This window comes from Balaenoptera physalus, assembly GCF_965194825.1.
Source record: "Balaenoptera physalus genome assembly, chromosome: 8".
Classification (NCBI taxonomy): Eukaryota; Metazoa; Chordata; class Mammalia; order Artiodactyla; family Balaenopteridae; genus Balaenoptera; species Balaenoptera physalus.
The window spans coordinates 118,397,191-118,422,333 of NC_138887.1; the positions used below are offsets into that span (position 1 = coordinate 118,397,191).

Here is a 25,143-nt window from a genome sequence, read left to right on the forward strand (position 1 = left end):
TTCTTTTCTACTTCACCCGGAACTCTGTCTCCGAGGTTCAATTCGGTGCCGTTGCACAGAGGCCCAGTTTCAGCAGCACTATGTTCTTGTATGAAAATACTAGTATAAAAATACACATTCTTCCAAAATTGATATATATGTAATTTAATTCCAATTGAAATTGAATTGATATATATGTAATTTAATTCCAATTGAAATTCCAATTAAATCCAATTTAATTCCAATTGAAATATACATTCTTCCAAAATTGATATATATGTAATTTAATTCCAATTGAAATCCCAACTTTTTGTAGGTAGAATTAAATAACACTTTCTTAAGTATTACGTATTTTCTTGGGATGAAAAATGCCTGGTGTAATGAAATCAGTCTGGTATTGACATAAGAAAAGACAAATCAGTAAGTAGAACAATATACATAGTACATAGGGAATCCCAGTTAATAATGGGATTTAATATATGACAAAGGCAGGGAAACAATGGTTTATTTAGTAAGTGGTGCTTAACCAAATGGTTTTCCAACTAGGAGACAATAAAGCAGAGCTCCTACCCCATACTATATAAAAATCCAAGGAGGATTAAATTCTCATCTGTAAAAAATAAAACAACAAAAATCTTATAAAATATAGGAAACTGTATGTACAATACAAGAGTTGGATATACTTTCTTAACCAAGACATGAAGCCAGAAGTTATCAAAGAAAAGATACTTTAATGTTTTATTATGGCCTCAAAGTTAAAGACACACACACACACACAAAAAAAACAGACTTGAAAAAAAGATGAAATCTTAAAATGCATGTTGTAAAAAAAGCTCACAAAAATCAAGGAAACTGGGCAATATATGTGTAGATTGTTCAAAGATGAACAATAAACAGCCAATACACATATGAAAAGATACTCAACTTCAGAAATAGTCAAGGAGGTGAAAATTAAAATAATTTGCAAAAATTAAAATGAGTTCCAATATCTACGACTGGCAAAAGTCAGTAGTGAGGTTAGGGAGAAGGACAAAGGCCACTTTAATGCACTGCTGGTAAAATGTAAATGATTCCAGCCTTTTTGGAAAGCTCTCTGATAATATTTATTGCGATTTTAAATATCTATACCCTTCAATGAGTGATCCTATTCCAAAGACTCCATCTCACAGCAGTAAACGCTCCAGTTACCGCAGCCCAGGAGCACAGCTTTTTTTTCTAGAGGCAAAAATACAGGTAGTGCGGTAAAAGTTCATCGGTAAGGATATCATGGAAATATTGTGCAACCGTTAAAAAGGACTACTAGAATGCTTGAAACTAAATACACTGACCACACCAAGTGTTGGTGAGCATGTGGGGGAAATGGTTGGGATATAAAATGGTGCCATGGCTCTGGAAAACACTTGGTCGCTTTCTTAAAAAGTAAACATACACCCGTGATGTTTCAGCCATTCTAATCCTAGGTGTTTCCCAAGAGAAGAGAAAGCATACGTCTGCAAAGACTTGTACCTGATTGTTCACAGAAGCTTTACCTGTAACAGCTGGGAACAACCCAAATATCCATCAACAGGTGAGCGGATAAAGAAACTTCAGTATATCCACACAGTGGAATATTATTCTAAATAAAAAGAAATGAACTACTGATACACAACAACATGATGGCTCTCAGAATCATTATGCTTAGTAAATCAACTATACTCCAATATAAAATAAAAATTAAATTAAAAAAACAAAAACAAAATCAGGTTTACTGAAAAAAAAATCATTAGGCTGAGGGAAAGAAGTCAAACAAACAGACAAAATGAATACATATCGTATGTCCACTTATATAAAACTCTAGAAAATATACACTAATCTACATTGACAAAAAAGCAAATCAGGGGTTGCCTGGGGATGGGGGGAGAGGAGGGCCAGGGGGAGAGGAGGGCCAGGAGGGAGAGATTGCCTAGGAGCACAACGACACTTCCAGGAGGTGATGGATATTTTCACTACCTTAATCGTGGTGTATATATGTCAAAACTTACCGAATTGCATCCTGTAAATATGTGCAGTTCATTGTGTAACAATTATACCTCAATCAAGATAAACAAGTACCAAGAGAAGTACAAACAAGCATCAGCTGTTAAGACAAATCACTTGGGAATGGGGAAGTAAGTGAGGAGCGGGGCTGGCCAAAGGAGTGACCAAGAATTTTAGAAAGGAAAAGAAGAAAAATACTGCACTGAAAATATAAACAAGTATGAAAGGTTCACAATTGAAAATATGAAAAAATATTTTAAATTACTAATTCTAGTGATTGGTTTTACACGTTTTTACAATTTGTGCACGATGGCTGCTGTCTTTCAAACTCACCTACTTTTAAGCAATTATGTCCGGTCCCAGAATCAGGGACAGATATCTCTGGAGAACTTTCTGAAACCTGAGATGCTTTGGCCAATTTTGGTGTGCTTTCCTACTTTTTGGTCCACTCTCAGCAATGACAGTCAGCTTGGCCTGTTTTGTGTGCTTGGCAACATTCTTATCACTTTTACAATTTCGTTTCTAGTTCTAAGTAAGCTAACCAATCCCTCAGGCCCCTTCTGCTGCAGGAAACAGAAGTACAACTCACACAGCTTAAACAGAAAAGGAAATTTATCTAGCTTCAGTCATTGCTATATTCTCTCTCTCCTCACCTCTCCAACAAAACATCCCAGGACTGAGTCCTGTGGGACAGCCTTGGAGCCCAAGCCCATCCCTATACCCAAGCCATGGGGCTGGGATACACCGATTACCCTGCATCACATGATGCCCTGCATTATGCCAGTCCCGGGTTGAGAGCTGGTGAAGTCAGAGTCACTTAGTTAAGGTTCAGGGGCTTGCAGCCGAGGGGGACTGTTTCCAAAGGAAACCAGGGGCCTGTTCCCAGAAAGAGCAGGAATGCATGCTGAGCTGCCAGAACAACCAACGCTTAGTGATGTCACCCAAAAAAGATTAATCTGATTTTTTTTTTTAAGTTTTTAACACCAGTATTTATTTCTATGTTTTAAGTGTTCAAGAAACTTTTGAAAGGCCCAAATACCCAAAGATGTTCAGGTTCAATATAAGATCATACTGAGGTGGCATCTGTTCGTTTCTCTGTTGCTAAAGCCTCAATCTGATCCTGGTTAATTACACATGCCGATAATTCTTCCAGTTGGGTAGCAGTGATTTCCTCTGACTCCCGGCATCTTCCATAAATGGTCATCAGTCCACGAATGATGAGAAATGCAATACCAGAAATAATCACTAAACGTTTGCAGATTCTACTTGAATACCCTTCCTGTATTCTTTTCTGAAACCAGGTCCGCTGAAGATCAATTTGGGAAGCGGAGATAATGTGAGTCTCATCTGGTATTAAACACAGCTCTTCACTACAGAAACCAGCAAACACCCTTCACAATAAAACAAATTCTCCAAAGAGAGGAAATATGAGGGGGATATAGATGAAACTAGATCTGATCGCTGAAAATAGAAAATGTGTTCTGAGGGTGCGTGGGTGCGGTATGTTACAATTGGCTATAGTTTTGTGTGCTTGAAAATGTCCTTTAACATTTGCATTTTTAGGGCTCAATCCCTAAGTAATGCTATTTGAAATTATAAATCTTCAAAATAAAATGAAGTATATAGATAATAAAGCTTAATCAAAATTGAATGTTTCATTCATGTATTGATAATGTTGGTGCACACCAAGATGATGTGGTTTGAGGACTTATTTACGCATAACTTAAGTACATATATGCCCTTTCTAAGTTATTTTCGAGTTTTCTTTGGCATTTTTACTTTTTTCTCGGCCAATGAGGCCTTCATTATCTATGACTACTGGTCTTGTTCCATCAACAGGAGTGACTTTCTAGGTTCTCACAGGGAAGATGAAATATCCTCACCCTGCCCTTCCTCCCTCATCCACCCCCCACCTTCCACCTCCCTCCTGCCGCCAACCGCACCTCTTGTCATTCTTCTTTTGGATCACATCCCCTGGGAGATCCCATCTCTCCTTTGGGTGGGTCTCTCTCTAGTTTTGCCAGCGCAAACCTTCAAATAGCTATCACTAAAAAGTGAGTAGGAGGCAAACTTTCTGAATTCTAGATGTTGTGAAAATAAAAGTATTGCTCTGCGCCTTCATTCAAGAACTGGATTGACTGCACTTTCAAAATGCCGATTCAAAACCATTTTCCCTCAAAATGCTGAGGATATTTCTCCATTTGTCCTTCAGCTTAGATTGATTGGGTCTGATGCCGATCTAACTCCTATACCTTTGTAAGCCACCAAATCATTATTGTTGTTATTTAACTTTTGGAATCTTCTTATCCTTTCATGAAGATGGGTCTAAGTGGGAAAGAGTCTATTTTTTTCCTATTTCTTGTGCTGGCCACTAAATGGGACTTCTCACTCTGCAAATTAAAGTCTTTCCTTAACTCTGCAGTTTTCTTTATGTCGCTTTTTCTCTGTTCTCTCTTGAAGACACCCCTATTAGTGGATGTTTCTCTAACAGAGCCATGGCCACAGGGATGGCCTTCTCTTGCTCTTATTTTCTTCTCTCATATTTCATACCTCTTTTTCAATCTTTTTTCATTCTCTTTTTCCTTCTTTTCTAGATTTTCTTTGGATTTTTTTTTTAACTTTAGCAACCATATTTTTAATCTCTAAGTGACTCTTGTCTGCTAATTGTCCTTATTGATAGCACATTCTTATGCTGATAGATGCAATATTTAATGCAATTCCTCATCTTGCTAAAGATGTTATTTGGATGGTCTTAATTTCCCTTCTGCTTCTCTCAGGGCTTCTCTATCAGTTCGTTGGGCTTCTGCTTTCCTCAGGTACCTGGTCTTCATTCCTACAAATGAAGGTGGCGGCATCCTGAATTTGTGGCCTCCATGCAGGAACTTTCCCGGGGACCCTCCCTGCCCAGGCAGCCTGATTAGTGACTCTGGTCCATCAGACAGGGACTCCCAAACCCCAAATGTCAGAAATGGGGGCTTTGCTATGCAGTATCATAGCCCTACTTGAAACCTCAGTTCTCCCCAGAGAGATTGGGCAATCATTTTAGAGAAAGGCTCTTGGCAGTTGACCCGTTTTTTGTGCTCTTTTGCCTAGGGCCTGACAGAGAACTTTGGGTTCTCTGCGCATGTGGACCATCCCTGGATCATGTCATGCTGTCGTCTCCATTTGAAGTAGTAAAGTGACAAAGCAGATGGGCTTGGTGATAACGCCGAGCAGGCACTGGGTTAGCGAGGATAGAAAGGATCTAGTGGAAGTCTTCAAATATTTTAGTTTTTTAATAATTTAATTTAAATTACTTTTCTGATTAGGGAATACTCAAAACGTAGGAATGGGTCTACAGTGAAAAGTCCCCCTGCTTCATCTCCTGATGTCCAATTTCCATCCCTCCAGGCAATCAGGGTAGCCAGTTTTGGTGTTTCCTTCCAAAAGCTGATCCTGTGAGTATATAAATAAATATACATATATATGCATGTGTATATTTGCATTCGTTGCAAAGACTATATACAACTTGTTATGCTGCACATATATTTTTGTAACCAAATCCTCTCCTAAGGGCATGGAAAATGGGGGGAAGGGAGGCAGTAGAATGTAAAAACCATATTGGGGCACATGTGATTTCCCTCCAACCCCCAAATCACAATGTTTTATCCCCCAAAGTAACAGCAATGGAGTAAGTACACCGGGGTTCACCCCACAAAACAGCACCCCACCCAGGCGGTTTTGAGTGCAGCACCCTAGGATGTGGGACCTGGAGACGCCTGGGCACCCATTTAAATGCCAGTTACCTTAGCCCAGTCTCTCAGCCTATTAATTAGAACTCTTTCAAACTGCAAGAGGCTTAAGCAAAAGACAACTTATTGGGCACATACTAAAATGTCAAGGCTCAATCCAGCTTCAGGCACTGCTGAACTCAGAGCTCAAGCAACACCTTCAGGAGTGGTTCTTTCCCACCTCTCAGCTCTGCCTTCCACAGGTTGTCTTCATTCTCAAGCCCGTGGAGGGGGTGTGGTCTTTGGCAGCTCCAGGAGAACCTCTCGTGGGGGCAAGGTGGCTGCTGCAGCTCCAACTTTACATCCTTGAAGGTTCAAGTTCAGCAGCAAGTGCAAGAGCTTTTCCTGGTAGCCCTAAGATTTACTGTAATGTGACGGACTTGGGCCATGTGCCCACTCCTGAAAGAATCACCATGGTCTGGGGGAAATGATCCGCACTTAATCTAAGTTTGGGTCACATGCCTTATGCCCGGAACTGAGGATAAAACCCCACCATGAACACACAGCCAGACAATGAGGAAAAAGTGTATCCCCAAATGGAAATCTAAGGTTGTGCCTAGAAAATTGGGGAATGATGAATGCTGGGGCCATCTACTTATGAAACTTCATACTAACACTAGTCCATTGGTTCCAAAAGTGGAACCAAGATATTTCAACCAAGAACGGTAGGATAGCTTGTAAAAGGCTCCAGGTGGTTCTCATTCCTAGTGGGAATGTTATTCTAATCCCACATTGAGACTCGTTGCCCTACTCAATTACCCCGCAAATGCATCCCATTGATCCCACTGCAGACTGTATAATTGGTTCAAACAAAACTCTACTCACACTGCAAAAAATAATTCATGCCATTTATTGATTCATCCAACAAATATTTAGAAGCTGTCCTCCCAACTCTCTCTAACACCACTCTTGTATAGACAAGACAGGAGGGTTTATTTACCGTTACAATTCATTGTAATACAGACCAAATTGTCTATCAACAAAAGAATGGATGAACAAAATGTGCTATGTACAATGAAATACTGTTCATCCTTTAAAAGGAAGGAAATTCTGATATAAGCTACAACATAGGTGAACCTTGAAGACATTATGCTAAGTGAAATATGCTAGACACGAAATAATAAATATTATATAATTCCACTTATATGAGGTACATAGAATAGTCAAATTCATAGAGACAGAAAGCAGAATGGGGGTTAGCAGGGGCTGGAGAGTGGGGGAAATGAGGAGTTAGTATTTAATGGGTACGGAGTTTCCATTTAGGATAACAAAAATTTCTGGAGGTGGATGGTAGTGATGGTTACACAACAATGCGAATGTACTTAATGTGACTGAACTATACACTTAAAAATGGTCAAAATGGTAAAAAAAAATTAATAAAAATAAATAGATGTTAATAAAATAAATAAGACGGCATTGGTGAGAGTTGGGAGAGTTGGGAGAAAAAACAGCAAAGACTTCAAATCTGGTACTTTTCTTACAGAAAATAAAATAAATAATGTAGTAAGCTTAGAGAAATAAAATAGGTCATCGGTGGCATGACTTAGGAACAAGAGAATATCAAAAAGGAACAGGAAGATCTGAAAAAGAAGCAAATATCATATCTAGAAAATTTTAATGGAACTTAAAATTTAATGGAACGGAAAAAGCAGATTATACATAGCTGAGGCAGAAATTGGGTAACTTGGTAAATAATTATGAAGAATTTAACCAGAGCGCAGCAGGTAGAAATAAAGAGATGAAAAATAAAAAGCACAAACCGGGTTAGGAGATAAGGAAGCTAGAGTGAGAGGGTCTAACATGAGGCAAATCAAAATTTTAGAAGGAAATATTAGGGAGAATGTGGGAAAGGAACTATTCAAAGGCATAATTCAGAGTTTCCCAGGTTAAAAAAAAAAAATGTGTGAACTCTGAGACTTGGAATTTTTAAAAATACTTTCTCAGGAGGAATTTTCAAGGGAAAATAAATTCATGCACACCTACACATTTTGAAGTAAAATTTCAAAACATCAAAGACAAGGTAAAGATCTGAAAAGCAACCTGAATTAGATATAATTAACTAAAGCTGGAATGGTATATCCAGTGAAACTATTTATCTTGAGCCAGGTATAATAAAGAATATTCTGATAAATAAAAAACTAAGAAGGTTTACCACCAAGAGATCTTTGCTATTAAAGAAACGTTTAAAGGATGTACCTCAAAAAAGAAGAAAAAGATATCAGAAAGAAGGCCTGAACTACAGGAAGAAAAGGAGAGCTTTTTTGCCATTAATAAAAACATAGGTAAATTTAAACAAACACTGAGTATACGAAAAAAATAAAATATCTTATTTGTGGGGTTGAAATAAGTCAAGATAGAACTAAAACTCAAGATAAGAATATCATTTAACAAGCAGCATTCTAAAGGCACAGTATTTTTCAGGTAGAGGATAAGGATACTGATTACCTTTAGAATTTGTTTAGTTAAGTGCACATGCTTTAAAAAAAAAAAAAGATTTCAAAGGAAACCACTAAGAAAGCAGAAATCCTCCTGAATGAGGAGTGAGTGGGGCACTGAAGATGGGAGAGGGAGAAATAAACTAAACCAATAAACGCTGAACAAGTTCAGAGCAGTACCTACCGGTGGAAAGAAACACTTTCATAACGTCTGCTTCCTACTTCAGAAAGGATTTTTTTTAATTGAAGTATAATTGCTTTACAATGTTGTGTTAGTTTCTGCTGTACAACAAAATGAATCAGCTATATGTATACATATATCCCCTCCCTCTTGGACCTCCCTCCTATCCCCCCCCATCCCACCCATCTAAGTCATCACAGAGCACCGAGCTGAGCTCCCTGTGCTATATGCAAGTTCCCACTAGCTAGCTATTTTACACCTGGTAGTGTATTTATGTCAAACCTAATCTCCCAGTTCATCCCACCCTCCCCGTCCCCCCACCCCGTGTCCACACATCTGTTAGTTTCCCATAAAAATTAATTACAAACTTTCTTGTGAGCAATTCTTTGCATCTGAGGCTCCAGGGCCTTCTTTGTGGAGTTTGAGGTGATGGGGCCTTATCCCATCCCCTGAAATATCTCTGAAGAGACTCTGGGCCTTGAAGGGGCAGGAAATAGTAAATGAATACTCCTACTTCAGGAAAGCCCTCCCCTCCCCGGCATTTCATAGCTGTCTCCTTAGGATGTACTTTTCCAGGAAGTTTTCCTGATTGAGCCAGGTAGCTAACGGAGCAGCGGGCAGGGAAATTCCTAGATGTCTCCGCGATGGAGCAAGAACAGACACTACCCACATCACATCAGCAAATGGTCACTGGCCCTCGGCTGAGCCAAGAAAGCCCGGACCCCCATTCCCTCCCCTGCCTCCCTCAGGACTCTTTAGGAAACCGGAAGGAGAGGGAGGGGCCACACACTAGGACAGCACATCCCTAACCTTAACCCTAACCCTCCCAGTCCAAGCAGTGGTCTCTGCTGGCAGGGGGACCCAAGCTCTGATGACTGCAGTTTTAAACATGAACAGAACTGGGTCTTGAACACCAAACATGAGACCATTTTAATGACCAGGTTGTGGAATCTGGAATCTGGTCCTGATGTTAAAGGACCAATATCCAATGGGGAAATGGGGAGCTGACAAAACACAGTTAAAAGCAGTGATTGGAAAAGAGAAATAGAACCATTTCCTGTTTACACTCTGAATGGTTTTAAACACTTCAGTAAATATAAATAGGCTTGTGATTAATTGCTGGATCCCAGGGTCATGAAGTCAGTTGCATAAATACAATCTGGTCACAAAAACTGAGTTGTGTAAATAGGCAAATAACTGTTGGTTTTTCCAAGTAAACAAAAGCAAGGGGAGAAGGGGATGACATCTGATTTCCTACAGAAAAGAAAAACAAAGATTATGAAACTTCCAAGGTTATTCACAGGGTAAGGAGAGGGAGGGTAGCGGAGCCCAGAAAAGAAGAAATGGGGGAGAGGGAGAAGTCAGATGGAGGGGAGACCCCTTCCCTCAGAGACATAGAGACTTCAGGGGGAAGAAAAGAAGTTGCCAGACTCTGACAGTAAGACATCGCTTCATGCTAGAAAAACAACAACAAAATAAACAAATAAGCAAACTGCCAAGTTGTCGTTTATTTACCAGAATGAAAAATGAAAAGAATTTCTATCTAATCTAGCCATAAAAGGATGGTTTAGAAATACTGAAGCACAAAAACTAACAGCATCTTAAGCTAAGGAAGAGAGGAAGGATGCTTCCTCTTACCGGCATCTTTGGTTCTGCCTTGCTGTTGTTTCTTCTCACGAAAATTCCTTTTTAAAATGCTAAGGTTAACAAATGCATCAAAAGAATTAAAGACATCAGATTCAAAGGGGCTTGTTCTATATCCGAACAAGACACCTGTGATTATCTCTGTGCTTCTCTAAATGTGCTGAAGGCACGAAGCACCTGCCAATCTTGAGAAAATGCAAATCCTGACTCAGTCAGTCTAGGGTGGGGCAAAGCCTTCTCCCTGTTGCCCATGCTAGATTCACATTTGGGGAAGCAAGAGCATAGGCTCCCCAGCTCCTGTCAATCACCCAGTAGGACTAGCTACTCCCTCCACTGGGGTCTCCCACACTAGGGGACGGCAAACTCTATTTTAAGTTCTGTGGGCCATTTAGTCTCTACTGAGACCACTCAACTCTGCCCTTGTTGCATAGACAATGTGTAAACCAAGAAGTGTGGTTGTGTTTCAATAAAACTTTATTTACAGAAGTAGGTGGCAGACCAGACTTGCCCCTCAGGGTGTAATTTGCCAAGCACGGTCCAGTACTCTGAACATAATACCACCTCATCCCTTTGACCTTTATTACACAAGCTTGTTTACAAATCTCTATCTACAAGCCCACCACCCTAACCTCCCACGGTGGGCCTATGCCTCACCCATACCAGCAGCTCTGCCCCTGCCAACACCACATCGTAGTGCAGGATTGTGCAGGGGGTAAAGGCGGGGCTCCCAGCCAGTTCTTCTGCTGTGGGTCTTCTAACTAGTAATAACACCTACCTCTCAGAGATTTCATAAAACCACAATGGAAATGCAAGTCTGCTCACTATGTTGGAACCAAAAATGCCAGAATCCCTATGATGTCTTAATTCTACAGACCATGGCCTGCTTTTTTACCCTTCAGAGATGAAATCATGCGCCATAAGGCTAACAGAAACTGGTGACTAACAGAAATTCTTGAGCTCATCCTACAGAACTGCAGGGAAGGCAACAGCTTGTTAAAAACCCCTCCCTTGTAACCTGCCTTCACTGACTAAGCTTGTCTTAATTATTTTTTGACTCCTTAGTGGCCCTCTATAGATAACACCTCTGATGAATGGGTCACTATAGTAACAGGGGCTTAAGTTGTTTTCCAAGGCTTGGAGTCGGCTCCTGTCCAGTTCAAGCTGGCTAAGACTGGTTGGGACCAACAACCCTAAAACTGGGCCTGCACAGGGGTCCAGTAAGTGCCCTTTTGACATCAGAGGGGTGAAAACTCCACCCTCAGATCATGCTAAGTACCTCCATTTTTGGACATGTATCCCCTGAAGAAGCATGTAACTCAGATATGCTGGCATGGAATACCAGCTACCTCACATTTTCCCTACTTCCAATCACCTTTCTCCACGCCTAAGACCACCCTGCTTCTCTATCCCATAAATATCTCAAGCCCCTCACCTTCAGGGAGGCAGATATGAGATTTGTTCTCCTGTCTCCTCGCTTGGCTGCCTTGTGAATAAACACTTTCTCTGCGGCACACCTCAGCATCTCAGCATTTGGCTTGCTGCACATTGGACAAATGAACCTGCTTCCATAGCAGAAGTGCTTACATCTATATACTTATATTGTACATAGAAAATTTAAAAAGTAAAAAACTAATCAATCTTATCATTTACAATGAAATTGAAGAATAACAGGGGTGTGTGTGTAGCGAGAGAACCAACAGTAATTGCTGCAAAAAAGAAGAGAGAAAGAAAGAGATGGGAGAGAAAGAGAAAAAAGAAAGGAAGGGAGGGAGGAAGGGAGAGAGAGAGGAAGGAAGGAAGGAAGGAAGGAAGGAAGGAAGGAAGGAAGGAAGGAAGAAGGAAGGAAAGAGACAGAGGGGGAGGAAGATGAAGGGAAGGAAGAAAGGGAGGGAGGGAGGAAATGATCTTGTTCCATGTCTCACATGGTTCTGTAAAGCCCACTGATCAGTTACAGATGCTTAAAGAAAACCTTAGCAGGTAAAAAGATTCTAAGTATGTAAGAGTTATTTTCACTTTACACTGAACAGAAGGAAATCATGAAAAGGAGTTTTTACACTTGGGATATAGAGCAGAACGTAAATTAAGTCTTAATTGGGACCTTGTTTCCATATGATACATAACTCTCATTTAATTCCATGTGTATCAACGCACCGTGTGTATCAACAAAGGGAGACTACATCCTTTCTGCACAAAATCATTTTTTTGTGGTTGTTTCTGTTTAATAAGCATTGGGGAAAATGTGACAATACCTGTTCACTGAATTGAGGACCCTGGAGTGGGAACAGTGGGTGAGGGTGTTGGGGTGATGGGGAGCAGCCAAAGGAGGCAAGTGTGAGGGACAGGGCAGTGAGGGGCCCTGGGCTACTCTGCAGGGACATGCAGGGTCCAGGTAGGGTCTTTGGCTGCTCACAGGACAACAGCTGTGCTCTTCTCCTTGTGGGGGGAGGAAGGCACTGAATTCTTCCCCCACAGCTTCTCCTCGGACCCTTCTTCATCCTAAAAAAAAACAAAAACAAAACAGAAAAAAAAAAACAAAAAAAAAGGAGGAAAATCAATTCTTGGGAGGAAAAGGTTGGAGTAGAGTTAGCTCCATAGAACTGGAAATCAGGCAAATGAAAGAAGGAGGGAAGAAAAAGGTGAGGGAGAAAGGGGAGCTAGACAAGACCTAGGACGTGGGAAAGAGGGGAACGTGGGAAAATGAGAACAAAGAAGGGCAGCAGAGGCAGAAGGCAGAAGTCAACTCAGGACATAGTGATGGGGTCACGTTCCCCAGACAGTGAAGGGCAGAGCCAAGCACAGGAAAAGGGCTGAGTGAGGGGGAGCGTGACCCCTGCTCAGCAGTGTTCCTGCCCCGATGTCCTTCCCAGCCCTAGAGCGTCACCAACCAGATCCACTCTTTCCCTAGTGCCTCCCTAACAGCTCACCAGGGCCCGGGAGCTCTGGCCACAGAAGCGTCGAAGACCCACGCCCAGGGAAGCCAAGGATACAATGACCTGCAGGACACAGACGGCCAGGAGCAGACCACGGATTCCTAGGAACAAATCCTGAAGATAAAGGAAGAAAAAAGTTACAGTCAGGAGTCTGCTTCTGCTGTTACTATCATCTTGCTACCCCAGGAGGGATCAGACCCTGTCCAACTAACTACTTCCCACCAAAGCAGATTGCATCTTCCAACTACGGGGGCAGCCACAGACTCCATCCCATTTGCTTGCCTGCAATGTGACCTTACCTCCCCCTGTGAAGAGGTGGGATCCACTGCTCCACCCCCCTAGAATCTGGAAGGGCCTGGGAATGCTTTGATCAACAAAATACAGTGGAAGTGACACTAGGTCAATTATGGGGTAGCCCTTATTTGGCCTGGCAGCTTCCATTTCCTACCTCTTGAGATGCTCACAGTGGAATGCTCCCTGTTGGGACCTGCTTGCTGGGCTACGAGAAGCCCAAGCCACGTGGAGAAGCCACTGTAGGCTCCCTGGCTGATAGCCCCAGCTGAGCTCCCTGCTGTGTGCGTGCGCCATCTTAGCGGTCCAGCCCGGTCAAGCTCTTGGATGACTTCACCCTCAACTGACACCTGACTGCAACTGCATGAGAAAACGCAAGTGAGGACTGCCCATGTGAGCCTAGTCAACCCGCAGAATGTGAGAAGTAATAATAAATTGCAGTGTTAAGCCAGTACATTTTGGGGTAGTATGTTATGCAGCAATAGATAACTGATAACAGCCACACACCAGAAAAGACGGAAGGGTGGTTCATGAAATCCTCGCTTCAATGTCTCCTCTTTGCCCTCATCCCCTTTGATTCAGGGAATTTTCATGCCATGAGGATCTGAACAGTGGCTTCAGATTAAGTTAAAACCTCCTGAACCAAAGACCTCGGGTGAGGTCGAAGCTCAGAGAGCCTACATCTCTGCCCTCAGGTGCCCCAATTCCCCAATGCACAGCTGTGCTGCGTCCTGGAAGACTGACTCTCCTTTCTCACCATCAGCATTTGCATGTAGTTTCTGCAGCTCTCCTCCTTCCACGATGAATAGGAATTGCTTCGTCCAGTCTGTTGGTACCCAAAGGTGGGGGTGGCAGGGACTAAGGAATCACACACGGAGCTGATGTCATAGAAGACATCAGGTTGCCAGGTTAAACTATTCACACAGAAGACAACAGCGGCCACGGCCGTGCCAATGCCAGCCAGGGTGAGCAGACTTGATATGCAGCCCTAGAAGAGAGAGGTTCAGGCTGCAGACTCCCTCTATGGCTGGCAGAGCTGTGGGGTCCCGGCCTCAAACCAGTCTCCTCTTCCCCAGCTTCCTGGCCAAGGAAACCCTCCCTACCCCTCCAGGAAAGATCTTAGGATATTTGAAACCAAAGGGGAGAAGACAGAAAAATAGGGCAGGAAAACAGAGACATAGGAGGGGGAAGAGGACAAGGTGGGGCACAGAGGATGCCCAGACTCACTGAAAGTTTTCCCCAGTGCTTCTCATGGACAACGGCCCCAACTCCTGCTGCAATGGCCTAGGAAGAGAAGACACCAGAAAAGTCCTCCAGTTGGCTGTCCTGAAATGATCTCCCGTCACACTTCTCCCAACAGGCCCCAGAACAGCCAATGTGAAGCAGGATCCAAGGAACAGGCAAAGAAACCTAGCAGATGGACAGGACTCTACTTACAACTGCCCCGCTATTCCCAGCCTTGCCTTAAAGAGAAAAACAGACGGTGGAAGGGTTTTGCCCACCCCTTAAGGCAGCCTCCTTATAACAGAGAGCATTTGGACTCTGGGTCTGTGGTCTCTTCCCCAAATCCCTGACCCAGATCCAAAGGAACTTTCTTTCTCCTTGTCCATAAACACTTGCCTCCCTCAGAGCTCACAACCCCTTTCTTACTCACCACAAACCCTGCCCAAAAGGCACAGCCTGAGGCACGCAGCTGAATCCAGGGCCCCAAGTAGAGAAGCCCTCCAAGAGCACAGCTCGTAGCCCCCAGCAATATCTGGGTCACCTGCAAGAGATGGGGAGAGCCACACCCCTTCCCATGAGTCACCTGCTCCAGGAGCAGCCATGCAGCTCCCACCTAGGTGGTTTTCCTCTCCTCTTCCTCTGCCCCGACTTCTCCGCAGCTCTGATTCTGGAAATTCTGTTCCCTTAACATCCATGAAGCAGCCCGTCCTGGTTCTCCCTCATCCCTTTGACTTGCCAGCCTTTTATCCTTCATTCTTTTCTAAATCCCATTTTTCCTAAATACCACAATTTGTCATCCCACCTGATGATTCCTCCTTTTTTTCACCTCATTTTCCCTTGGGAAGCCCATCACCCTGTCCAGGATGGGCCATGATGACCTCCTTCAAAAAAGGAGAGTGGTTAGCTGACAGCCTACAGTGGGCAGCGCCTTCAAGGTCCCCTCATCTTTCAAACTGAGGGCACAGTCTTTGGGGATGGCTACCCAGCCAATGATTAAGCAAGGCAGTGGTTCAAGGGCCATTTTCAGCTAACATGGAACTCCTGTGATGGGCAGTCTTTGCTCCCGAGCTCCCCACTGGGCTGGCCCAGACCTTGTCAGCCCTGCCTCATGATCTGATGTCTCCCCCTGCCCAGTCCTTCTCCTGCCCTTTTCATTGCATGGATGTTACACCCCAATAAACCTTTCGCACACCCAACTCCCACTCGGCGTCTGCTTCCTGGAGGATCCAACTATCACAGCCTCTTGGACGTCACCACCTACACGTCCTGCCAGCTTCTCAGAGTCATTGCGTCCAAATTCCAGACCCCACCCACACCCTCAGTGTCTGCCTCACTGACTTCCAGGGCTCCAATCTTCCAGTCTCCTTCACTCCAAACCTCAGCATCTTCCCAGACTCTTCTCCTCCCTTGAACTCCACGTCCACTCACTCCCAAGTCATGGCGACCCCATCCACAAAGGATCTGGACTACTCTCTTTCCTCCTCATTTCTGCTGCGACGTCACAGGTGCAGACCCTCCATGCTTCTTACCTGGACACCTCCTGGCTGTGAGGCTGCCTGAAGCTCAGGCGCCTGCTCAGAATCTCTCCACAGTCTTCCCACCATCGAAGCTGATTCAGATTCTTCACCTTGTCACTCAAGGCTCTCAGCAATATGGCCCCGGTCTGTATTTCCAGTCTAATCAACCATGAGTCCCATTCTCTTTACCCTGACAGAACTTGTCCTATGCTTTCTGGCTTCTTTGTCCTCTTTCTTGCCATTCTTTTAACCTGAAATTCCTTTTCTTCCATCTTCCACCTCTATCTGTCTAAACACACCGCTGCTCCGTTCAAGGGCTGGCTCAGATGCCTACCCCTGCAGGACGCCATCCTGCCTCCCAAGGATGTCACCTGAGCTACCTTTAATTCTAGGCATTTGTGTAGTTGCCTGATCCCTTCTGATGGATGCTGGGCACCTTCATGTTATTGCCTAGATATCCTCTCTGAAGTTTTTCCCCCAAAGTGCCTATCATATTGCCTTGCATTGCAGGCCCTCCGTCCACGTGGGTTCAATTAACCTGAATGAACCGCCTCCAGGGATCCTTCCGCCCACCCCCCAGCTCTGGCTGGGACTGTTCACGTTGCACCAAAGAATGGATCCACTATTCCTTTCCATCTAAATCTCTGTGGCGAAACTTCCCAAACGTTCTTTTCCCAAACGAGATGGGATACGAATAGTGAGTTTTCATGGGGATTCAACCCACTTTCCTTTTCCGCATCATATGGAAGAAGGAGCGTTACCCTCCTCTGTGTCACCTTGCTAACCCACCTCTCCAGCCCGCTCTTACCCCTAGCGCCAGCTGTCCGTAGCCTATCCTGGCCTTGGCAGGACGGTGGGACAGGTGCTCCATCAGGGAACTCCCAGCTTTCAGCAGTTGTGCCAAAGCGGATTCCTGGTGGATGTGGATGTCGATGTGAGTGGGCTGGGACAGCGTAGAGGCCACGTCGACTCCATTCACAACCAGCATGTTTTGGGTCATCCTGCCTGCTGGGGAGATGCACAGAAGTGAGGTCTGAGATCTAAGTAAGGGAAAAAGGAATACACTGCATGAGTTCAGGGAGAGAAATCAGTCTTCGAGTCAAGTCAAGTCACGGCATGTGGGATCTTAGTTCCCCAACCAGGGATCAAACCCACACCCCCTGCCTTGGAAGCACAGAGTCTTAACCACTGGACCTCCAGGGAAGTCTCTGTCGCAGTGACCTTAATCTGGGTTGCAAATCTGAATCACCTCTAGAGTTTTCACCATATATACTCTTAGACCTCTTCCCAAAATGGTCAGATACAGTTTGTCTGGGCCTTGGGATTGACAAAGAAAGGAATCTGAATTATTTCAGCAATGGAGTGTATATATTTATACATAACACTTTCATATGGTTAAAAAAAAATCAAAAGATAAAACAGGGTATACTGCTAAAACCCACTCTCCCACCTTTCTCTCCTAGCCAGCTAGCTGTCTTCCAGGTGGAAAAATATTATCATTTTCTAATATATCCTACAATGACTTTTTTGCATATAAAAACATGTAAAAATATTCTTTCTCTCCCTCTTTTCCCACAAATGGCAGGATAGCACACACAGTTTCTGCACAATGATTTGCTCACAGAACCATCTTTTAAAAATAATCCTACATTAGTCCATAAAATGCGTCCTCACTCGTTTGTATGGCTGCATAGTATTCCACTGTATGAATGCATCATAATTTTTTTAAGCAGTCCCCTATTTATAGACCTTTATTTTTTTTCTTACAAGCAACGTGGAATCAGCATGTCAATGGGAATGTGTGTTTGTAATTTTAAAAGGTATTTCCCTCCATGGAGCTACTTCCATGCAATTCTCATGCAAGGACAATTCCAAGAGTGTCCACTGCCCCTCCCCAAGACCAGCAGAAGGTGTCAGCAAACTTTCTAATCTTTTTCAAATGTCTCTCGGAAAAATGACATTCCGTTGTAGATTTTAATCCTTTTTAGTCAATAAAATGTCCCCTTTAAATTGTGTATCTCAGTGACTTTTAACAAATGTGTACATATGTTCAACCATAACTACAATCAAGATACAGAACATTTCTATGTTGCAAAAAGTTCCCTAATGTCCCTTCCCCAGGAACCCCTCCAACCCTTGGCCCCAGGCAACCACCAGTCTGCTTTCTGTGACTATTCCAGTATCAATTCTCTTATGAGTGAGTTTGGTCATCTTTTCACATGTTTAAGAGCCTTTTTCCTCTTCTTTTGTGAGCTTTCCTTTAATATCCTATGACCTCCTTCTGTTACTCTGTTTTGTTTTGGTCTTTATAGGAGTTCTTCCTGTATTTGAAAAATTACCATCTGTGACATGAGTTACAAATAGTGCTTTACAATTTGTGATTTATTTTTGACTTCGTTTGTATTTTTATATAATCAAAGTTTTCAGTCATTTTTTATGATTTCTGGGTTTTATATTGTACTTAAAAGGGACTTTCCCATTTCAAGATTATAAAATAATAATCCGTCCATGTTTTCTTCTAAGTGCTTTTATGTTTTCAGTTCTCACATTTAAATGTTGAGCCATCTGGAATTTACCTTGTAAGTTGGAAAAAATGAATCCAAGTTGGTTTTGTTTGTTCTCTTCAGATGGTTAACTTCTGAAGAGTATATTCTGTTTACGGACTATATCATCTTTCTCCCACTGATTTAAAATACTCCCCTGAGCAAAAATGAAATTCCCGTAGGAATCCAAGCCTATTTTAGTCTTTATATTCTGCCCATTGGTGGATCTGATGAGTCTGGCAGCATTACTGTAATTTTAATAATGAGTATAGAGTTTAATATTTAGTTGAGCTGTTTCATGACCCTCCCCCCCCCCCCATGTTACTTTTTTCTTTCATGGCCACTTTTGCTAGATTACTTCTCCTTAGGCACTTTAGAATCAACTTGTCTAGCTCCAAAGGAAATCCTCTCCAGGTAATTCTCATGGGCATCCTACTTCTCACTGTTTAAATCATAACATTATTAATAACAATTCTAAAAACACCAGCAAGAGCAATAAGTTTAAGGTCTTCCCATTTGTATCGTATGAACTTTACAGAGCAGTTTCACTCTTCACCTACCTGGCCTCCGTGCAGTAAAAAGGACAGGTGTTTGACGATTCTGCAGATGGGCAAGGAGGTTCAGACCTGTTCACAGACACACAAGGAAGCCCAGCCGGGATTCTAGCCAGATCTTCCTTGGGACCCAGGGCTCAGCATCATATTGCAGTCCAGAATGTGCCTTGGGCTCCGGCTCCCTCTGAACCCTCTGGACACCACTGCTTTCCCCTCCCGCCTCACCCCCAGCTCCAATCCCCAGATCAGCCTAGATTCCTGCTCTTCCTCTGAGCCAGGCCAGCGCCATGAAGATCCCCTTTCACGCCACCCTAACTCCAGGGTGTGGGGCTCTTCCCTGCTGCCCTGGACGCTCTTCTCTGCCCAGCTCCTCCCTGTGCCCCTGAAGCTGGGGAGAGAGGGCCGGGATCCCAGCTACACCCTGGGCCCTCCACCTTCTGCCTTTGCTATTGAAGGACCTCTCACCAGGAAACCAGCCATCCCACCCTCAGAATAAAGATATGAGGCACTGGGGAGGGAGAGTCCAGCTGACGTGGCCCCCTGACCCGCCTAGCCATTTTTCTAGTGTCACGTCCTCTATCTAGTGTATCCCCCCCTCCCAAGCAGGTCCTACAGGGACCAGGAATGGGGGGAGAATGGCATCCTGTGAGACAGGATGGGGGCTTTGGGGACTGGTCTTGGAGACTCCTCGAGAGAAAGACAAAGGGGTCCTGCACTGAGAGTCTCCTGGGACGGGTCACCTGGGCGGCTCACCTGAGGGCCCTGCTCACCTGCTGTCCTCTGGGAACCAGCGGCCGAGCAGAGCAGAGCTGCCCAGAGCTGAGGCACCCGGCAGTGGGTGGGAGAGAACAGAAGGAAGGGGTGGAGTGATGAGGGCCTGACCTTCAGCACCTTGACTTCCCAGAAAATAGCTGGCCCAAAGGGGCCCCTCGAGGGGGGTTTGGTCTCGAGTAGATAATCAGGCTGGCCGGAGAAGGCAGAGCACACAAACACACAAACACACACACACTGGCGTGTTCATCCCTCCTCAGCACACACACACTGGGGTGCACACGGCACAGGCAAGTCTTTGTTCAGAAAGCCCCTGCCCTGGTGGGGATGGGGGATTTTCCAGGGCTGGTCAGCTCTGCAGTCTCCCAGGCCAGCCACCTGGCCCCTGTGCTCTCCAGGGCATCGGAGCCCAGTGATTCCCCCCTGGCAGCTGGAAAACCCTGGAGGGGCCCTTTGCTCCAGCTGTGTGCTGGGAAGTTGCCTCATCCTTCCCTTTCTGGAGCCCCACCAACCCCCTCCCCTTTCTGCCTGGTTCTCAGCCCCCACTCCGCCGTCCCCAGCCCTCCTATCACCCTCGACCGTGACTGTCGGTCCCCGAGGAGAGCAGGTGAGGCAGGCCCTCAGCCCAGGCGGCCCTTTCCCAGAGACCCTTGTCACAGGGCCCCTCCCCAGAGGAGTGCCCACCCTGCCCCCTCACAGGCCCCCCAGAACTTGCTGGGGAGGGAGGGACCAACGACCACGTAGAGGATGTGCATCCAGGAAGGTGGCACGAGTGGAGGCCAGGTTCATCCCTGTCCCCGTGTGATGCCAAATCATCCTGGCCTTTGGCCTCCATCCGCACCCACAACTTCATGCAGAGGGTTGGGGGGGCAGTTTGAACAGGCAGCGCAGGGCTGAGTAGCCATTGATGGAGAGGGAAATATGTAGGGGTGGGGGGTGGGTCCCCAGGCTCAGCTGGGAAGCAGCTGCCTCAATAGTAGTTCAACAGGCAGCCAGGACTCAGTTCTGTCTGGCAGCCTGAGGGGTCTGGAGGGGAAGAGGCAGAGGGGAGAGCCAGGGTGAGGGCCGTGATCACACAAGCGGGCTGCGAGCAGAAAGGAGAGAGGTGAGGGCTCCAGGGCACCGCTTGGTCCAGACCCTGAGGCCGTGGGAGGAGGATGGGGAGACAGAGCAGATCTGGGGTGAAGGCGGCGGCTCCAGTGGGCTGCGTGGTGGCCTCAGCCTCAGCAGACTCAGGGATCCCTCACGACACCCCTCAAGGCAGGTCCCAGATGCTGCACTGTGACCGGGGGCCTCGCCAGCTCCCGCAGAATCTGTGCAAACCTCCTGCCAACTCTTCCCCCTGACTCCCCATTCCTCCTTCCCAGGCGGGTGTCCACAGGCTTGGGGATGGCAGGTGGCGGGGAGGTGGCCGCTGGGGCTCCCCAGCCCACCTGCATCAAGGTGCACATCCACCAGGAGTCGGCTCTGGCCAAGCTGCTGCTGAGCGGCTGCTCCCTGCTGCAGCCCCGCGTGCCCCCGCCCCACGCCGCCTCCCGGGCCCTGGGCCGCCGCCGGCTGCTGGTGGCCTCCTGGGTGAGTAGGGCGCCCAGCCTCCCTGGCCTGGGAAGGGTAGGCCCCCTCCTCTTGCTGCACACTTTCCCAGCCAGCCTCTCTCTGAATGCGATGCTGAGCCAGTCTTACGTTCTTCCTAGAGATCAAGTTCTGGCTTTTCCTTCACTTACTGGCCTCTCAGTGAAAGCTGTAGGTAGGGTGGGCTGTGGGCTGAAGGGTACAAAGGAACCCCTGACCATTTAAAGTCCCAGCTGGTGGAACCCGGAGCTCATCCTCTCCCGACCCAGCGTGGGCTAGCTCTCCCCTCCCCTCGCCTTCTCTCCCCTCCTGTCCTCTCCCTCCTCGTCCCCCCTCTCTTTCTCTCTTCTCTCTCTCTTTCCCTTTCATGGGGTTCTAACCTTTAATACATGGAGTGGCAGGTCCTCAAAACTCCCCTGAGACTTAGGCGCAGAGGGTTTCTCCTGGGCCCGGGAACCTGGGATCCGGGTTCTTAGGTTTTTCATTTTTCAGGCGGTGCAGATCGTGCTGGGCGTGTTGAGTGGGGTCCTGGGAGGATTTCTCTTCATCTTCTACCACACCACGCTGCTTGGATCGGGAGCTCCCATCTGGACAGGGGCGGTGGTGAGTGGGGCGGGAGGACCGTGGGCAGGGGGACCCCTATCAGAGGTGAGAGACCACCACCATCGACCCCATCAGAATGTAGACCGTTTGCAGCTGAAAAGACTCCCAGCTCTCTCGGCCGACGCCAGGCTTCTACAGATGGGAAAATAGCTGAGCTAAGGGCTGGGAGGGCCACGGTCACCGGTCAGCTCTCGCGGGTGCCTGCACCAGGCTTCTCCCACCACTTCTCCCACCTTCAGCAGCAGATCAGCTAAGGATCTAGGACAGGGCTCATCTCCAGGCACTTGCACTGAGATGGAGGGAGGCGGAACGTGCTGGAGGGTGTGTACAAGGGAGATGCACCTCCCGGTGGTTTCCCATTGCCCTCTGCAGGCCCTGCACACAGGGGAAGTCCAGGGGGGCTCACCGGACAACAGCAGTTATGTCAGCAGATGGACGTGTGCCACCTGCAGCAGGAGATGGGTGGGCGGATCGTAGCAGGAAAGAGGCGCCCTCTGTCCTGCCCACCCTCACAGAACAAGAGCAAAACACACGTACCGATTAAGAGAGGAGAAAGAGGTAACCATCCTCATCCACCCCGTGGCCGAAAACCCCGAGATTAGCTACAGAACTGCCAGACAGGATTCAGATCCATCTTTCCCTTGGCATCAGCCAGACTTCCTGTCCTGGAAGACCCGCGGGGTGGGAGGCTGAGCGCTGCTGGAACGAGCGCCTGCCCTCACCCCGAGGCAGCGGACGCTTATCCTGCACCGAGAGCTCCTCCAACACCCCGGACCTTCCACCCCACCGCCCTGGAGCTTTCGTAAAGCACCTGGTGTTGCTTAAAAAGAGAGGTTTTGGAGAAGGGAAGGGGGGTTTACACCCGGCTTGACCATGAGCACTTTCGATGTCCCTAAAATAGAGGGTCCTGCAGCCTCGGGCGTTTGATTCAGCCTTCAATACCCTCACCGTTGTCTTACAGACAACAGAGCTCAGCTCAAAACCTAGGGTCCACGTGGGGTGCTGTGGGGAAAGGCCAGCAGGATGGTTGGCTTTGCCTGTGGGAGTTGAGGAGGGAACAAGAAGCAGGCTGCTGGGGGTGGGGCTTGGCTGCCCTGAGCTGCCCCCTGCTGCTTCAATCTCTCCCCAGGCTGTGCTGGCTGGAGCTGTCGCCTTCATTTATGAGAAACGAGGTGGCACCTACTGGGTGAGTTCGGGGAGGGGTTGACACCAGGCCCAGAAGCTGGAGGCCACCCCAAGCCTGCCGCCCATCCCACGCCCCCTCCACTAGGCTTCCCTCTCTTTGTCCCGGGCTGGGCTCCAGAGACACTGAGTCTCCAAGGTCTGTCTCTGCCCCTGTCCTCACCAGGCCCTGCTGAGGACCCTGCTCGCCCTGGCAGCTTTCTCCACGGCCACAGCCACCATCATCATCGGGGCTAGAAGTTTCCATGAGTACCACCATGTTTTCTTTCATGGTATCTGTGATGTCTCCCCTTCCTGGGGGCCCACCAGGGCCCCCAGCTCTCCGAGTGCAGACGTGGGAAGGCTGCAGCTGTGCACGTCCTATGTGAACATCCTGAAGGTAGCCGGGCCGGGGAAGTCACGGCAGCGGGCGGTGGGCAGGGAGGGTCAGACAGTGGAGAGTGAGGCTGTCCACCGAAAAGGGCATGGCCTGTTCTACCCTGAGCATGTCTCCCGTCACCACAGCGTGGCAGGGAACAAAACAGAAGCGGTTCCTATGGTTGTGGGAGTTACAGATCTGTGGGAAATACAAACACTGAACTCATAATAAATGCGCTAATACTGCAAATATGTGAAGAGCTGCAAAGGTGTTAAATGCATGTTCAAGTCTTGGGCTTGTCAGGGAACCAGACCACAGCCCAAGCCCATCGCTGCTCAGATGAGGACGCTGAGACCCGGTGACAGGGGTTACTGGCCGCTCTCTGCATGCTACACCCACTGACCCCTACCCCGGGCTCCTTCTTCAGCCTCCCCCCACCCCGGAAGCTACCGACTTGGGGATGGGATGAATGGGGTGGAGAGTGACCCTGTGCCATGATCAGCGTGAAGACAGACCACAAATTGCAACAGTCACTCTGGTGCCTACCGCTTTGGTCATCTGTCCCCAGGCCCTGTTCATAAGCATCAGTGCCATGCTGTTGGGGGTCTGGGCTCTACTGCTTCTGGCATCTCTGGTCCCCCTGTGTCTGTGCTGCTGGAGAAAATACCGGTCAAAGGAGGTGAGTCCCTAAAGCTTGTGTCTGTGTGTTTGGGGCAGCAGTGCTTTCCAGGGGAGACAGGAATGGAGAGCGGATGGTTTGGGGAGGAGAAAATGTCATTATAGTGAGTGTCAAGGGGCGTCATTCCTGTGTTTCCACCCCAGTAGTGGCCCAACCCAGAGACCCCCTGTCCCTGACCAAGTAACACCCAGTCCAAAAACCCTAGGGAGGGACTTCCCTGGCAGTCCAGCGGTTAAGACTTCACCTTCCAATGCAGGGGGTGCTGCTGGTTCAATCCCTGGTCGGGGAGCTAAGATCCCACATGCCTCGCGGCCAAAACACCAAAACATAAAACAGAAGCAATATTGTAACAAATTCAATAAAGACTTTAAAAAAATTGGTCCACATCAAAAAAAAAAAAGTCTGAAAAAGAGACCCTAGGAAGCTAGGGAAGTCCAGGTACATGGTGGGACCTTGGGGCTCTTTGCATCAGGTTCCATGAGGCTGATGTTGGATCTGATTGGCTCCAGAACTAAGCTGCCCTGGTACAGAGCATTTACACTTTCTCTCCCCCATGGGCTGTCCCACCCCCTCCTTTTCCCTTAGAAAAGAGACCCTCCCTTGGAAGAAACTGCTGGGAGTGAGTGAAATTAGCCCTGCTTCTCCAGAGGACTCATGTCTGGAGCTCCGCCGGGACCGGGTGTCCCAGCATCTGCCTGGTGGAAGAAGAACTAGGCCGGGAAGAGAGGCTCTCCTGTGGCCCCAGTTATCCTTCCCCCATGGCCACAGCCACTGCCCTGCACCACCAACCGTCAGAGCTGCACTGGTCCATTTCCTGCTCACCTTCACCATCCTGCCTGCTTCATGTCCCCTCTTGAGCAATGATGATAATAAACTCTCGTGCTGTTGCTCCCA

At 46.9% G+C, this 25,143-nt stretch overlaps 2 protein-coding genes across 11 annotated transcripts; one reads left to right on the forward strand and one right to left on the reverse strand.

The window, feature by feature from the left end:
* Positions 1-1,553: 1,553 nt before the first annotated feature.
* Positions 1,554-19,952, reverse strand: TMEM176B (transmembrane protein 176B). 9 transcript variants are annotated; one of them, XM_082473215.1, is made up of 9 exons: positions 19,838-19,860; positions 19,091-19,156; positions 16,796-16,995; positions 14,901-15,011; positions 14,474-14,530; positions 14,004-14,234; positions 13,013-13,069; positions 10,020-10,066; positions 1,554-8,858 (listed from the first exon to the last, which is right to left on the reverse strand). In XM_082473215.1, the coding sequence occupies exons 3-8, from the start codon at positions 16,985-16,987 to the stop codon at positions 10,055-10,057; spliced, it is 660 nt and encodes a 219-aa protein (XP_082329341.1). In that variant the 5' UTR covers positions 16,988-16,995; positions 19,091-19,156; positions 19,838-19,860; the 3' UTR covers positions 1,554-8,858; positions 10,020-10,054. The 9 variants fall into 9 exon arrangements, with proteins under 9 accessions (XP_082329341.1, XP_082329340.1, XP_082329342.1 ...); XM_082473214.1 differs by having other exon boundaries at positions 1,554-9,635; XM_082473216.1 differs by lacking the exons at positions 1,554-8,858; positions 10,020-10,066 and adding an exon at positions 12,204-12,521 and having other exon boundaries at positions 12,950-13,069; positions 16,796-16,992; positions 19,855-19,952.
* A 414-nt stretch (positions 19,953-20,366) lies between these two features.
* TMEM176A (transmembrane protein 176A) lies at positions 20,367-25,143 on the forward strand. 2 transcript variants are annotated; one of them, XM_082473220.1, is made up of 7 exons: positions 20,367-20,462; positions 21,223-21,430; positions 21,920-22,030; positions 23,160-23,216; positions 23,379-23,591; positions 24,139-24,249; positions 24,835-25,143. In XM_082473220.1, the coding sequence occupies exons 2-7, from the start codon at positions 21,245-21,247 to the stop codon at positions 24,874-24,876; spliced, it is 720 nt and encodes a 239-aa protein (XP_082329346.1). In that variant the 5' UTR covers positions 20,367-20,462; positions 21,223-21,244; the 3' UTR covers positions 24,877-25,143. The 2 variants fall into 2 exon arrangements, with proteins under 2 accessions (XP_082329346.1, XP_082329347.1); XM_082473221.1 differs by lacking the exon at positions 23,160-23,216.

Bases quoted from the DNA above. Each gene is read 5' to 3' on its own strand.
- TMEM176B (XM_082473216.1), bottom strand. From the start codon at position 16,987: ATGACCCAAAACATGCTGGTTGTGAATGGAGTCGACGTGGCCTCTACG. The intron at 13,070-14,003 runs GTGAGAAAGGAG...CTTTATCTTCAG, and splicing joins ACTACATGCAAATGCTGATG to GATTTGTTCCTAGGAATCCG. The intron at 12,522-12,949 runs GTGAGCTGTTAG...GTTTTTTTTTAG, and splicing joins GCCAGAGCTCCCGGGCCCTG to GATGAAGAAGGGTCCGAGGA.
- TMEM176A (XM_082473220.1), top strand. From the start codon at position 21,245: ATGGCAGGTGGCGGGGAGGTGGCCGCTGGGGCTCCCCAGCCCACCTGC. The intron at 22,031-23,159 runs GTGAGTGGGGCG...ATCTCTCCCCAG, and splicing joins CCATCTGGACAGGGGCGGTG to GCTGTGCTGGCTGGAGCTGT. The intron at 23,217-23,378 runs GTGAGTTCGGGG...TGTCCTCACCAG, and splicing joins AACGAGGTGGCACCTACTGG to GCCCTGCTGAGGACCCTGCT.